At 42.3% G+C, this 16336-nt stretch overlaps 1 protein-coding gene across 4 annotated transcripts in view; it reads left to right on the top strand.

Moving 5' to 3' along the window:
- CEMIP (cell migration inducing hyaluronidase 1) overlaps window positions 1-16336 on the top strand; it is a 70983-nt gene that overhangs the window by 20594 nt on the left and 34053 nt on the right. For all 4 annotated transcript variants that reach the window (XM_075006362.1, XM_075006361.1, XM_075006365.1 and 1 more), the window contains exons 11-12: window positions 10185-10360; window positions 11379-11588. In XM_075006362.1, the coding sequence (XP_074862463.1) occupies window positions 10185-10360; window positions 11379-11588 (386 nt within the window). The remainder of the gene's footprint in view (window positions 1-10184; window positions 10361-11378; window positions 11589-16336) is intronic.

Raw genomic sequence — 16336 nt, 5'->3', positions numbered from 1 at the left:
ATAAGTGGAAAGATGGGTGGAGTAATAAAGAGATGAAAAAAACAAACATTTTGGTTTTGTTTTTTCCTCTCTTCTGGAGGACTGGCTCAAACCTGCAGCAGGCTACGGGTGGTGAAAAATAATTTGTCTAGTTTTTTTTCCATGGTCAATCCAGTTTAAGGAGAAATACAGCCACCACAAACCAGTCCCTTTACTGTCAATTTCAGGAGAGAGGAAAAGATGGTTGGGAAACAGGTTTTTTCCTCCAAAACACAACAAATGGCTTTTCAGTCCTCCCCAGAAACTGCAAGGTTCTCTTTCCCTTCCAGAGCTCAGTTTTGGCACACCAATGTCTTGTGTGGAGAAACAGTGTATTAGTTACCCATTCTGTCAACAAATGGAGGACTTTCTAGTACCATCCTTTACAGAAAAACAAAAGTTTGAAATAAAAAGCAGAAGCTGTACCATACGCATGGTGGCAATTCAGACATGTTACATTGGCAACGAACTGACAGTGTTTTAAGTGGGAGATAGTGGTGAGTCAGATTAGTTTTGAGGAGAGATTTTTTTAATATGCATTTACAGTAACTTAATTCTGAGACAACATACTCCTTAGAACAAGCTGTGCACCAGACAGTTTGCTCAGCTCTGTGATGTTAACTACTTCATGCACTATTATCTCCAGTGCAGCCCTTTCTGAAATGTATAAGTGTTTCCTCCAGCACTCGCTTTTTGGAAGGACTTCAGTTAATCATTGTTCAATGGGCAAAAAGAGGGATACTGGTAGAGCCAAAAAAAATATTATTCTGGCTTTGAAAGCATCATAGTCTTATGACTTAAGATGACAAGCACTCTCCCAGAGAATGTGCCTATAAGCTGAATATTATTCTCATGAAACACTTGAGCTATTGGAAAAAAAGCATCAATCCCTAATGATGCAAAGTACTTTGTGAGAACCATTTTGGAAAACAGTCAATAAAAATGAAGACTGCAGATTAATAGGTTTTTTAGACTCTCCATGTGTCTTAGCAGATATGTAAATTATTTTAGAATTTATTCATCTTATATAACAATTTCTATTGAGTTAATATTAGGGAAGTGAACAGACGGGAGTGGGGGAGGAAGCTATGTGACTTGAAGCAGAGATCTAAGTGGAAATACTTGTTAAAGTATTTGTGCTCTGTTTGCAATGAGTTGTTAGGAGAATTTGGACATCCCTTTTATTACCACAGATGCCACACACTGGGGCCAAAATCTGCCCTGACTTACATCCCTGCAACTCCATTGACGTCAATGGGATTTCCAGTGGATTATATAAGGCTGGGCACAAATTTGACTCACGCAACTTTCTTGTAGCAGGATGGCACACACTAAAAATCAAATGGAAGAATCCTGTGTGACTGACATAGTTCCATCTAGCTGAAGGAAATATTGTGAAAGTACCTGAAAGGCTGTTACAAGGAGGATGGGAAAATATTATTCTCCTTAGCCTCTGAGGGTAGTACAAGAAGCAATGGGTTTAAATTCCAGTAAGGGAATTTGGGTTGGATATTAGGAAGAACTTCCTAATGTCAGGGTGGTTAAGCGCCAGACCAACTTGCCTAGGGAAGTTATGGAAATTTCATTGTTGAGGATATTTAAGAACAGGTTAGATAAGCACATCATGGATGATATAGCTGGTTCTTGACCTGTCTGTGAGTGCAGGGGATTGGATTCTGATCTCTCAAGGTCCCTTTCAGATGTAATATTCTGTGAGAGATTGAAATCTCTTGATTCCTCACAAGAAGATAAGTGCCTCAGTAAATCAATGGAGTGTCCTGTACGTGATCCAAGTTAGGACTTCAGCTTTGGGATCTCATTCCAATTATCTCTGTGACTGCATTTCAAATGCAGCATTGAGCCTGATGCTGCAGTGCATACAAAGGTGAACAGACCCATTATATCATATTCAAATAATACAGAGGTTTGAGTAACAAGTTTTGTGTGCAGAAGAGACCATGTTTTTTTCTGTCTTCTTTCACAGTCTGCTTCATCCTCCTCAGTTTTCCATATCTATTCCAGTGAAGGATCTTGATGTACAAAGGTATAAACACTGTTTACTTAGGAACTGAAAATCTGCCTACTGGAAATAACAAACAAATGATGAAAAATAGTTCTACTCATCACAGGTTTTGTCCGTTTTAACCAGGTTGTTTTTGGTTCTTTCCTTCCTTCCTAAGTAAACATAAATGTGAGAACAACCTGCTCAAATGTCCATTTAATAATACTGCAAGGATTTTTGTGGACCATCAACTTGGCAGAGCAAAAGTATGATAATAATCAATGTTTCAATATTTTAAGATAATACTTTAGATATGTCACCAGATAAGTTAAGTTAAACTAGTTAGCCAACTCATATACCATTTATATTTAACACTTCCTGTTGAGGAATTATACTTGCTTTAATGACTAGACCTGGCTTCAGCAGCAGTAAAAAGATGAAGATTTAGAATTTAGTGTGAGATTTTTAAGAGACAATTCCCATTGGACTTCTTAGGATGCCTGTGTCTCTTATGGTCCTTTGAATGTGCCAGCCCAATAGCTAAAGCAGGCACCTAAGGAGACCACTGTTTACTCAGCTGTGTAGTTGTAGTGATCTCCAGGTTGTTACTTCCATGAAGTTCGAACTCAGAGAAGTCACCAGTCCCAGTAAATTGTCCTTTATTTAAATGGAACTCCTGGCCCCACACTCCTCCTTTGTTTAACTGTCTTCACTTGTTTCTGTGTCTAGATTATTTTTTGTGATTTTAAAACTTTGTTTTATCACTGGATTTTGCAAAACCGGGGGAATACAGCGCAAGTCAGAGAAGCAAGGAAGGGTTGTGTTATTACAGTAGAGCGGGATAGGGTGGAAGATCAAGTGTTTCTTGTGGTTCCCTCTGGACAAGTCGTCTTGTCTGCATCTTTGTGGCTGTGTATGAAGTTACTAACACTGCTGATAAGTGTCACCTTGGGTGGGATATACATAATGAAACACCCTTTTGTGCATAGTCTGTACTAGATAAAGCATGATTTAAAAAAAAAAAAAAAAACTACCTGTGGTTCACTTGATTAATCAAATTATCCCTACCCATTAGTAATTCATTGTTTACAACTGCATCTCACACGCATCTGTAATCCAACTGATAGGACTGCAGAGATTGAATAATTGTGGAGTGTTAACTCAGTTCACTGTAGGGTATTGCTAAAATAAGGGAGAAAGCTTTAAAATTAGAAACTTACTGAAGAACAGATGTGGGGACAAGTTCTCCATTTTAGCTCCTCTCCAAGAGTTGGCTTATTGATCTCTTCTGCATTAAGCTAGAAGGAAAATTCTTGATCTCTTGCCTTCTAAAACATGCCAGTTTCCATCTCCTCAAAAGGTGCTGAGCTAGACTCTCCATTGCAAATAAGTACACGGGGCAAAGAGTGTAAAATACTCATGTTCCTTTTGTTTTGGTAGCACACTTTGTACTCACTTTGCCCTGTAAATGACTGCAGAAAGTGCAGAGCAATGGAGAGTCAGGTCCTTGATGTTCAGGTTTTATATGCCTCCAGAAGATGAGGTGCTGATTTAAACTATCCATACAGCACTGTTCCACCAAACAAGAATGTATTTTATGCAAATCCGTATGAAAAATTTCTTTAAAATAATTTGTCAGATCAAAGGGGCAGCGAAAGGAAGGCTACATATACAGCAAAAATAAAATGAAGTAATTGAATTTGGTATCATAGCAATGAAGAAGTAATACTGTATCAGAGAAAATACAGTATATACCATCAGTGTATTCTTCCAAACTCTCACGGCACACCTGCGAGTTGTTCAGGGAATACCAGTGTTCTGCAGAATACAGTTTAAGAAACCCTGCGATACACTCTACAGATGTGCACTGTTTAGCTTGGAAATCTCAGGAGCCCATGTTTCTTGAGGGGTTGCTGGCACTGCCTGGCTTTGAGTCAGGCTGGAATAGGGCTGCCAGATTTTAAAAAAGGCCTCGTGAGACATGCCAAGCCCTGCTGGCAGCCCCAGCCGTGGGAACCCCAGCCAGGGGGAGGGAATTCATGACAAGTCCTGCATCTCCCATTTACACAAAAATGTCCAGTGGGACATTTTTGCATAAATGTGAGCTGTGGGACTTCTCCTGGAAATATGGGACGTCTGGCAACCTTAGGCAGGAAACATCACACAATAGGCCTTTTCTAGCCATCTTGTAATGCTCCTTCCTCTAGCCCTGGCCATTGTCTGTCAGCATGTGTAAAGAAAACACCCTGAATAAATAAGTTAACATACAAAAACAGAAGGGAGACCTGTAGCACCTTAAAGACTAACAGATTTATTTGGGCAAAGCTTATGCCCGAATAAATCTGTTGGCCTTTAAGGTGCCATGGGACTCCTCATTGGTTTTGCAGGTACAGACTAACAAGGCTACCCCTCTGAGACTGGGCACCAACTTAACCTAGCATTTCCAAAAGGGGGAGGACAGGTTTGATTTTTAGAAAGAGGGGACTGGGAGAAATTCTTAATATTTCTCAGTCAAAACTTCCTTTTCCACATTACACTACTTATGCCAGGTCCAAGTTTCAAGGAGAATCACAAAAAATCAGGCGACCCACAAAAGGGGACATAATGGGTCATGCGCAAGTGCAGGAAACACCCTAATTTTTAATAAGAAGAATGATCGTGTCGGAGTTATTAGCTACAGCAGAAAGCACTAAAGGACCATTACAGGCAATAAGATAAGCAGGCACTTGACTTAATGGAAATTAAGGGGACTAAATTGTGTGTCACAGGCAGAGAATAGAAGGCTCTGAGGTGTCCTAGTGCCAGAAACCCCTGCAGTGTTAGGGATTTGATCTGAGAGAGAAATTCCCAGATGACCCTGGCAAGTGACCTAATCCCTGCAGTGCAGAGGGTGTGTGAAAAATCCACCAAGTCACTGCCAAACTGAGTAGTGGCGGGGAGGGGTGATTCTTTCCCAATCCTGAATGATGTCCTGTCGGCAGCTGTGGGCAGCTCTAGCACTTCAGAGAAAGGAACTTTTCTTAAAGAAGGTCTCAGAACGCTGGTGACAAGGGAGGGGAACCACTTTCTGACCCCCACAGGCGCACAGCTGAAACCCAAAAGCATGAGATTTTAGGAACATAGACACGAACCGGAAGGGACCCGCAGAGCTGCTGAACTCTTGTCCCTTCCCAGCACAGGCAACAGCAGTGTATAATATCACGCACAAATTTGGCAGGCTGGTTCACAAAACAAATTAAGTAACAGCCTTCTGGGTGTGTGATTCAGGGGAATTCACTGTGGGCCAGCTAAGCCAGAATAAAGCACCGCCACTGGAGACAGCTAGCTGGAAAGAGTGCGTTTATCATTAAACGTAAGCAAGAGGAAGCAAATGTATATCAAACGGGCAAGATTGCATTGCAGCCGGTGGTCCCTATAAGCTCAGCACTTGGACACCCACCCAGGGGCGATTCAGGTACCATCCACCTGATTAGCCTGCAGTGGGCAGCATGTGTTTCATTGGTGGTACACATCCACATATGCCTTGGTGCACAAAACAAAGCTCCACCCAAGAATGAAAAAATATAGAGGGAACACAGCTTGCAGCCTTTACTTTATGGCTCTGTCTACCTTTTGAGCTGGGAACTACACCCCAGCTCCATCAGACATGCACACACTGGCTCCTATTGAGCTCGCTTGCTAAAAATACTAGCGTAGCCACAGCAGAGCAAGCAACAGCACAGGTCAACTTATTTTGCCTAGTGTAGACAACCAACAATTTTTCCAGATGCTCCAATGTGAGTTAAGAACCAAAAATCCCATTTTCAAAAAATGACTTAGGTTATGTCGACACTAAGCAAAGTAAATTGACTCCAGGTATGCAATTCTAGCGATGGCAGTTGTGTACTGAGAATTGACTTATCTGCGTTTGGCTTACTTGGGTGTCCCTACTGAACAAGGTCGATGGGAGAAACTCTCTTCAACCTCCTTTACTCCTTGCATCTCACGAGGAATGTAGGGGTCAACTAAGACCCCTGAAAGGGATGTGCAAAATTGACCTACAAGACATGCAAAATCAAACCCTGGACGATTGACACTGAGTTGGCCAATCTTCCGGTCTAGTGTAGATAGAGGGTTAGGCACTTGGGGCCAGATTGTCTATAACACTTAGGCCTCTAAAGACCTCATTGGGAGTTAGGTGATTAGGTGCTTTTGAAAATCCCACTAGTGCCTAAATATACATTCAAAATTCTGAGCTGCTACATTCCTTCTGGTTTTAGTTGAAAGCCAGTATCAAAGCTTGAGGTTTACATTCTAATCTGAAGCTTTGAGTATGACCCTCAATAGAATTTTTAGAACGGTTCCAATTTGCAGTTCCATTTTGGCTTTTTGTCTGGCCCTGATTCAGCATTCACCAAAGTACATGCTTACCTTTTAAGTAATTGCTTAAATCCTATTCATGGAATTGAAGCACATAGTTAAATTTAAGTGGGTGATTAATTGCTTTGCAGAGCAGGGGGGGACTTAAGAAGCTGTTTTGCCAAATCAGGGTTTTGGTTAAATAGCCGCCCTGACTAAAGGGATTAGTTTCTGTGTATATTCATATTTTGTTAGCTTTATTTGCTGGCATGATGGCACATGATAAATCAAGCGAGATTTTTTTTGCTGTCTTGCCCAGGCTTATCACAGTGCTCTGGTTATGAAAATAATATGGTTAAGCTGCTGACTGCTGTTGGTGGCAGCCATCAAGCTGATACATGAGATCCCTCTGGCCAGCAATATGGAGCCCATGAAAACTGATTGTAAACTGCCTTGCATCTGGCATTACTAATTCTTGGACAGTCACAAACTCAGCTCTGTTTGTGAAAACTGTGCTCTGGTGTTGAAAGCAGCCATGCTCTCTTCTGTCCCATCAAACCATAGTGCAACTGGTTTGCAAGTCACTGGTGCAGGGCTTACAGTGGGTGTCACAAACATCACTTGGCAACAATTTGCCTACCTCTAGCTAGCAGGCCAGCTGTCAGCAATGACTTAATTTCAAACTCAATTTATAGCATGGCAGAGTGAGACAGTTCTTGTCTCCTTGTGAACTCTGAAGCAGACTGTCTCACATCTGTCTGTGAATGTGCCCTGTGAGCTGTTTGTGTGTGCCAAGTGCTTAATGGGAGCCAGCAGCGAACCTCTTTGCTAGTGGGGGGATGCCTGGCTCTGTTTCCCACAAGGAACTTCCGAGCAGGGGCCTCTCTTCCCTGAAGCATGCCCACCTTACTTGCAGTGTGGCCCCACATATTTAAAGGAGAGTTTGAAGCCCTGGCTGCTGTTATAAGAGGCTTCCCCTCCCACACCCAGCAGCACACTAAAAGAACCATTTTAAATCTATTGCATGAAATGCGCTTTTATCTTTTAAAATGAAAGAAGCAAGAAGCAATTTTCTTCTCTTAAATCAAGCCAAGAGAGCAAAAGCGTACACCTGTAACCCAGAGATACTGAGATCACTACTAGGGAGAGTGAAGTCTCTGCTCTACAAACTTGGCCAAAAAGCAGCTGGCTCTTAGCTCATGTTGTAGAGCACAGGGCTTTAGCAAGCCCTAAGGTGGCAGGTTCAATTCCTCCAGCTAATGACCCGAGTCCATGAGCATTACAAGTGGGGGCTTGTCAGCCATGAACTGCTGGAAGGTTTCACAAGCTTGTGATGTGCTTTATCAGTTGAGGGAAGTGTGTAACCCCAGAGGCACTGAGACACCATGTAGAAGGGAGAGTGACTCTCTGCTCTACAGCCTTGGCTGAGAGCTAGCTGGTAGAGCACAGGGCTTTAGTTCTTATGGTTGTAGATTCAATTCCTCTTGCTGACAGCCTGGGTGCATCGGCCTTACGCACCCAATAAAATTATATTCAGTAGCTGGTTAGTGAACATTTTACATTCTTGTCCGTGCCTAAACTTTTTGCCTGCCTGTGCTGGTATTACAGGCTCTCATGGCAGTTGTTATGCTGCAGCTCAACACTCCAGTAATGATAAATTGCCTCTCTTAACTGCAGTACTGTAGATCCAAGGGCTGTTCTTATGATTGTCTGAACTTCCCTTTGTGTTTTCAGTAAGTCAGGGAGAGGCCAGTGATGGGGAAATAACTGAAAACAGCCGTAGTATTAGAGCTCCCATGGTTTGCAGTGTCTCAGCCATCTGCCATACAGCCTCCTCATTGAGGGGACCATGAAAGCTGTGAACATTGACTGATGTGCACAAGCAAGGGCAGGAATTCTCCTTACTTGTTGGGGTGTGTCTGTTACAGCTGAGTGATCTTGTGAGCCTAGCAGGGCTCAGACTGGTCCTAAGCAAAACCACCCACTCGGTGACCTTGTGATGGCACATTGTGCAGCCGCACAAAAGTGAGGCCAGCCTCACTTCTGGGCTACATAGTCTAGCAACACTGTAGAAACAGTATGTTCATCACATGGAGGGGTGGAATTATCTTAGTTTATTCTCTAGCAACCCTTCCAGTGGACGCAGGAAGCACTGCAAATGGTCTGTTCCATTCCACATGCAGTCTTGGGCTACAGATATGATGGAAACTTGAAGAGGAAGGATCAGAGGTAATGACTCGGGGGTGAAGATGGTTCCTTTCTTTGACAGTTAATATCCCATCGAAGAATTAATTCTTCTAAATGTTCGTCTACATTTTCTTTTTTCCTCTGAATAGTCTCTAATTGGTCCCATTCCTCACCAGAAAATTAGTAAAATTACCAGACATGGATGTTGAATGTTGTCTTTCTGGTAATCGGAAGTCTGTCCTGTGTCTGTTGTAATAACACTTCTGTTTATTAGATGCGCACTTTTCAGCTAAGGCTTTAAAAGGCCTTCACAGATGGGGAAACTGAGGTAGGGAGCAACACAAGTAATTTAGCCAGTGCCATGCAGTGTCAAAGCTGGAAAAGAATGTAGCTCTCCTGGATCCCAGTAAAAGGCCCTGTCCCCTAAATCATATTACCTTTCCCTGGAAAGCCAAAGGAGGATAAACATTATCAAGCGGGTGTCAACATACATTATTGTGTGAGAACATTGCGTTTCATTTAAATTGGACATTTCTAGGTTTTTCTAAAACTCCTCTTCCCACCTGATAGTTCTGCCCAAACAAGTGCCTCTCTGATAACTCTCTGCAGCAAGCTTGCCATTTGTTTCTAATTACTGCTGTGTATGTCTCTGCTGAACTGAAATACATGCCAGGGTAACATTCTTTACAGTGCCGTGTTTACTTAGTGAGTTTATTACCTATTTTTACTGGAATAATGTGGAATGTAGTCAGTCAAATAAGTGTTTCCTGCTGCTGCTGCTGCTTCAAGTGAGCTGAGCCAGGAAGGAGTGCATTGTGCATAGGTTTTAATGAAATTGCAGGGCTGAAATTATTTTGGTTTCTAGTTGTTAACACTGGCTGGCCCATGCAGAGTCCCTCCTTCCTCTCTCTCAAAGCAGTCAGATGCAGCTCAGCCTGACCCAGGAGGAGCACTGAACGCTTCTGCATGCTGAGCAAACTGAGTCAGCGGAGGAGGAAGCATTGAGTGTGGGTTGACGGGTCAGTAGATTAGCATTTATGTTTGTCAAATTGCTTGGAAACCACGTGTGGGTTCTTCCAACCCGTTGACTGGACTAGCAGCTGAGATGATCATGTGCTGTGGTTCATTCAGGATTTCAGCCAAGTAGTCCAGTCCTGCTCTGCTGAAGGTAACAGCAAAACATTTGCTGGTTTCTCTGAGATGTGGCCAACAGTGGTCCACGAGGGATGTCATATACTGAGCCTTTCCCAGTGTTTCACAATTACAGATACGCCAAAGAAAAATAATTCTGTGCAGAGATAGTGGGAGGACTTCCACTGTTCAGTACCTCTGACAGCTCGCTGCTTGTGTTTTCGATGCATCAGGCTACAGGACAAACTTCACTACAGGACAGTTACACTAGGGCCTAGCCAAGTGACCAAAACAAATCCCACAAAACCTACCTCCTCTGTAGAGAATATCTCCATCGGACCTTGTAACTCTTGTGCTCTGGACTTCTCCAGCCTTGTCCTGGCTATGGACAGTTTTGGGTGGATTCAAGTCTTAGTTCATTACTGCCCCAGCCCCCACTTGCTGAAAGAGTCAGGTGGTAAATGTGATGTTTGCGGAATAAACCTAAAAATGCCTCTTCTTCCTTTAGGGAGAGCAGCATACCTTCACATAGGAGAAGTGGTCGACGGAGTGGATATGAGGGCAGAAGTAGGACTGCTGAGCCGAAATGTAGTGGTGATGGGAGAGATGGAGAGTCAATGTTACGACTATAGCAACAATTTATGCACCTTCTTTGATTTTGACACCTTTGGGGGGCACATCAAGGTATTGTATAAGTCCTTTTACTCAGACCTTTCTGTACAGAACCAAACATGCAGATAGTCAGGGGGGCATTACATGGCTGGGAACATCCTGTGAGTGGAGGCCTGCAAAGTAAACAAGCCCCGTCCTAGAGAAGATCCTTCAGACTTCGCTATGCCAGGCTGGCGGGGGCTCAGCACTCACAGATTGCAGAGTTTGGATCCAAATTCCAACTATTTTAGAGTTTGGGGGTGCTCATATCTGGGGTTTCCATTCAAACCCATTTCTCCATGGGATGAAATCTAGCACAGCTGCTTTATGGAAAGCATTCAGTGTAAACAGTTTTGCGTGAATAGTCAGAGAAGTCGCCATGTTAGTCTGTATCTTCATAAAATGAAAAAGCAGTCATGTAGCATTTCAAAGACTAACAAACTAGTTTACTGGGCAATGAGCTTTTGTGGGGCAAACCCACTTCAGATCTGGAAATCGTGCCAGGTCATTTTCAGCAGTATTTCCAGATCTGAAGAAGTGGGTCTGTCCCACGAAAGCTCATTACCTAATAAATTATTTTGTTGGTCTCTAAAGTGCTACATGACTGTCTTTTAGTTTTACCTGCATTTGCAAACTAGCCAGCATCCACTGTGCAGTGTCTCCAAATTCTAACCCCTCTATCAGTGGTCATAGTCAGAGTCTCGCTCTGCCTGAGTAATTTGAGACAGGGACGTGGGGGGTGGGGCGTGGGGGTGGGGGTTGAGGTAATATCTTTCATTGTCCCAACTTCTGTTGGGAGAAAGACAAGCTTTCACGCTTAGACCACTCTTGAAGATAAAGTTTGTGTAAGCCTGAAAGCTTGTGTCTCACACCAACACAAGTTGACCCCATGAATTAATAATATTACCTCATCCCCCTTGTCTGTCTAGTGTCCTGGGACAGACATAGTAACACCAACCCTAACCCAGCCAATGCTGCATGCAACAGAGAATATGAAGCAAGTAGCTACATGTGCTTACTGCCACTTGACTCGTGTTTTATCGTTCTGCAGATTGGTCTTCGGTTTAAAGCTGCCCATATTGAAGGATTAGAATTGAAACATATGGGCCAGCAGAGAATGGGACACTATCCAATTCACTTCCACTTGGCTGGAGATGTGGATGAGAAGGGAGGCTACCACCCTCCAAGCTATGTGAAAGATGTCTCCATTCACCACACCTTCTCGCGCTGTGTCACAGTCCATGGCTCCAATGGTTTGCTGGTAAGAAACAGCGTTTTGATGACTGCCTTCCTGATCAAGATGTCCTTTTGATACTAGCCCAGTTTCTTTCCTGATTTATCATGAAAACAATTCTCTAGCCCCTGAAATGAGTCACATAACTGACAAAATTGTGGAGGTAGAGGAAATGTTCTTCTCTTTTGCCCTGGGATTGAGTATAAATAAATTTCAATAGCATCTACAATACAAATCCAACATAAGAATGTAAAACCAGGGGCTAAATTTTATATGCAGCTCAGAGCTGATAGAGCTTTCAAATGTCATTGTATTCAGAGATTCCTACGGGCAATCCCACCTACAGTGCAAAGCTGTTTAAAGAAGGTAATTGCCAGGTTTAGGATTACTTTAATTTCTAAATAAGGGTTTGTTTGAAATTCCCATTGACAACACAAGCAGTCAAGGACCTCTTGTTTAACACAGCTTTTTGTCAGACCAAAAAAGTCATCTTGTAGGTTTCCTGTAGTACAACATCTATTTATCATGTTAAGTTTTATAGCACAGGAGAGCACATGGAATGACCATAGCAACAGAACCAGACTCCCTACATCTGGGGAGACTCTTTCTACTTCACAGTAAAGAACAAGATAAAGAACCCTGTCACATTTGCATAAGACCCCATTGGTGCTGCTTCCCTGGGGTGTGACCAGCATGTGGAGTGGAGCTGAATTTAATTTAATTTAAAAAAGGGTTTGAACAGCAAATGCCCATGTTCTGTATCACTGTTAGGCTTGCTCTGATGGCTTTGTCATGGAGTGCTGTTTGTCACCTAGTGCCTTCTCAGTTAGGAGGTTCTCTTGATCTCATTTTCCTTTAGTGTGTTCATTAACTTTATCGTAAGAATAATTTGAAAGCTGCTTACAGTAGTAATATGAGAGGAGATTCCCCCATGTCCAGTCCATCCAAGGGCCAAAAAGTGCTCTTTGGATGGTAGTACTGAAAGTCTATATAAACATCCACCATGTATGTTCATTTTGTGAATGTGAGAAGGAGAAAACTTCACTGGAAAAGGTTCAGAAATTTGAGGGGTTTTTTTTCTTTTATAAAAGCAGACATTTTAAAAGCGTGTGACAAACATTAGAACTGATTTCTCCACTTTTTTTCCCAAGCATCAGTCCAAAACAGTGGTCTCAACATGCCTGTTAGTTTTTCTCAGGATTCTCATGTTTTAACTGTGTTGGTACCACATGTGGGAAAAAAAAAATTGGAGTGTTTTTTAAATGGGTCTTTAACTGGCCAAGATCTCAGCCCTGTGCATAACAGCTATGATATGATTAGTGATGCACATCTCCTAGAGCTGGCAGGGGCCTTGAGGGGTCATCTAGTCCAGTCTCCTGCCCTCTTGGCAGGGCCAAGCACCATCCCTGACATCTATTTATCCTAGTCCTCAACTGGTGTCCTTAAGGATTGAACTCACAACCCTGGGTTTAAGCAGGCTGATGCTCAAACCACTGAGCTATCCCTCCCTGTCCTTGTTGTTTTAACATGAGATCACCAGCCTGTCATGCCACTCACTGTGTAAAATGATGGTCATGGAGCCATAGGAATTCTCCTGGTCTGTCTGGAGCCATGCACAGACACAAAATTTGTATCTGCATCTGTATCCACCAAAATGAGATGCAAATATCCTCCTTGACATGTGTGGATGCACATACCTGTGGATACCGCAGATTTGCAGGATTCTGGATATAAAATTTGCATCCACATCCATATCTTGTAAAAATGAGCAGCAGATATCCACACTGATATCAGTGGGTTGCAGATAACCATGGATATAAACCAGGTATCTGCAGATTTGCAGGGTTCTAAGTTATATTATTGATACCTTTAAAAAAGAAAAAGAAAAAACAGGCGGCCTAACTTTTCATTGAATCACTGTAAGCTCGCAGTGTTCAGGCTTTTCATCCCTTATTTTGTTTTCAGAAGAATATTGAAATCTACTGTTGACCTGGTTTCTGAAAAATCAGTTCTACTTTACCTTAGCTAAACTTTATTGGGCACCCAGAGGGGTTCTAACTTTTTTCCAATGAAAAGCCAGCTACCTAACATCTCTGTGTATCTAAGAATGTAACTAGCATGCATCCTGGCAGAAGAGAATTAGTAAGAGCCTGTTTTGTCAAGTAATGAGAAGGTTTCCAATAATGGCACCATAAACACATCCTCCAGCTATGTGACAGTTGCACAGCTGTTGATTAGCAGAGGGCTAAGTAAAACCTCAGCTCTGATTCTCATTTTAAACACTGCATTGGTTAAGGCTTGCTTTTACTGCCAAACCAAATACCCAGAGTATGGCATTTCACCAGTCAGCTGGGTGGATTTACACAGGATATTTGGAAATTTTTCAGTCCCTGGTGCATTTTCCAAGTGAAGACCATGTCATTGTCACTAGGAAATACTGCAAGGATCCTTGTTCTCAGGGTTTTCAAGCCAAGACACCCATGATGAAATACAGACAGGCTGATGAGATTGAAGGAAACTACTTAATTCTGGTGGTGTTATGCAACAACAGTGATTCTTTCAGGGCTTTGGAGTTGGTTCCATGTATTTTAATGGGAATTTAGTGTCCCTCTTATGAGTTTTTGTCTACGAGCAGCAAGTTGGGAACCAATTGTGCTCGTATAGCGAGGGATGAGTGTATGTGCCCAGTGAGATAAATTACCTGCTGTGCAGTTTAGCTGATTGTCCTATTGCATCACAAAAGAGGATTTCTAAGAGTTTGAATGACATAAGTGGAGTTCATTTCCATTTTTTAAAAAATCATTATTGCTCTATAATTGGACATACCCTGAACAATTCCTCCTCAAAGCCTCAGCTGATCCAGCAGTGCTGCCTTTCTGCTATGAAACGTAGTTTTCCTTCCTCTTGAAATATTACGTGAAGTCACAAAAATGCAGCCAAATCTCCAATGAAGAAAGTACTGTCATTACTTGCACTTCTAAAATGCTCCTCCCTGTAGCATCTGGGCACCCGTCAGTTAAGCTAGCAAACTTATAACAGAGAAAATCAGGCAATAGTAATATGCTGCCCACTCCTCGCATGTCATTCAATGCCTCTGAAAACATAGATCTGAAGCGTAACCTGCCAGCAGACCAGTTTCCTTAGTGATTTTTTTGAATGAACTAGCACTGAGTTTGTGTGAGCACACACACAAAGGTTGCTGGAATATTGGGGCTGGAACCAGCAAAGCACCTGATCAGATGCTTATCTTTGGACACCTGAGTGGTCCTGCTGACTTCTAGTTTTTCCATTAGTTTCAGTGGGACAGCTCACTGGCCTATAGTTAGGACTTGCTTAATGCTTGGGTGAATGGGGTGGAGGGAGGTGTGGGGGTTTTGTAACAATTAAGTCATTGTTAAAGCAGGTTTGAGATTCTCATGCAGACTCCCTTCTGGGCTCTCCCATTGCTAGTGTCCCAAATTACTTTGCTTTTAACACCCTTGGCAGCAGACTTAGAAGCATCAACGCTATACAATGCTAGAAATAAAAAATAATTAAATGTCACCGTTTGCTCCTGGTGGCAGAGTTTTCTTCCTGCAGATTTACACACTAAGACTGAAAGTCAGTCTCTGGACAATAACTAAATAAATTCCTGTGGCTGGCTTGAGTCAGACATGTTTTACATTTGTCCACAAGCGTATGTTCACATGTAGGGCATAGACAGGTCTTCTAAAACCAGACTGGTTGAAATGGCCTGGTTGCCCTAATTACATAATTGAAACAATTGGGCAGCTTTCCTTCTGTTATACCACTGTGACCCTGTTGATCAAATTCTGCTGCTACTTATGCCCTGGTCAGCTCTGCTGAACTAGTGCGTAGACTGAGATGGAAGCTGTTATCAGAGACTGATATTAAATGAAAGCTAATAAACTGTCTGGCAAGTGTTCTCTAACTGGTATACGTGTATCTGATCTAAATAATCTAACCGTGCTACAGGGAAATTACTTTATTTAAAAGGGCACTGGCTGATCTAGCTATAAATTACCGTTCAAATGAGTATAGAGATTAACTGAAATGTTTCCATAAAATTTAAAAAGAAATGAAATCCACTGGGAGATGGACTTTTTGTTTTAAACAAATAAACCTTGCTCAGCAGTGTCTGAACTTTTCAGCACTGTGAGAATGCATGAAAATCTGAAAGTGAAGCAGATGGAGACCGACAAATGTGGAACTGAGTAATCCCAGGGGCCAGAAATAGGAAAAACAATCAAGGAAGGGGTAGCAAGTAAATCAGGTTTTGTAAATCGGTGCAGCTACTTCTGATTTTAGTGGAGCTATTCTGACAGCAGGTAGGAACTGTCTGAGGAGCGTACAATAGGTATTTGCCAAAGGAGATGAAACAGTGTTAACATTCCAGTCTATACCATCTTAGAATACTGGCAGATGGTACTGAACCTATACAGGGATTTCTTGTGCTAAGTGAAATGCCAGTTTTTTCATTTTTTCAGTCCTGATGTATCACGCTAATAGAGTGCCAGAATTCACTAGCATGATGAATTGGTGTAGCAGGTAGCTGAGAAATTGTTTGAAAAGCCACTTGTCCGTTGTCAGCAGCTAAATACTTCAGAAACCCCATATATGTGTATCTAAAGTGTTGCCCATGTGTTCAGGAAGAATAATAGGTTTACACAGCTGGTCAGTTGCAGTTCAGTTTAATTCCTGTGATTAAAGACCTTGCTGATGTGAAGGTCTGGTATGATGCTACTCTTCATTTTCCTGAAATGTTCTAGTATTCA

This window comes from Carettochelys insculpta, chromosome 12 (assembly GCF_033958435.1).
Source record: "Carettochelys insculpta isolate YL-2023 chromosome 12, ASM3395843v1, whole genome shotgun sequence".
Taxonomy (NCBI): Eukaryota; Metazoa; Chordata; order Testudines; family Carettochelyidae; genus Carettochelys; species Carettochelys insculpta.
The sequence above is the reverse complement of the archived record's forward strand: the minus strand, read 5'-3'. Positions and strand labels throughout refer to the sequence as shown.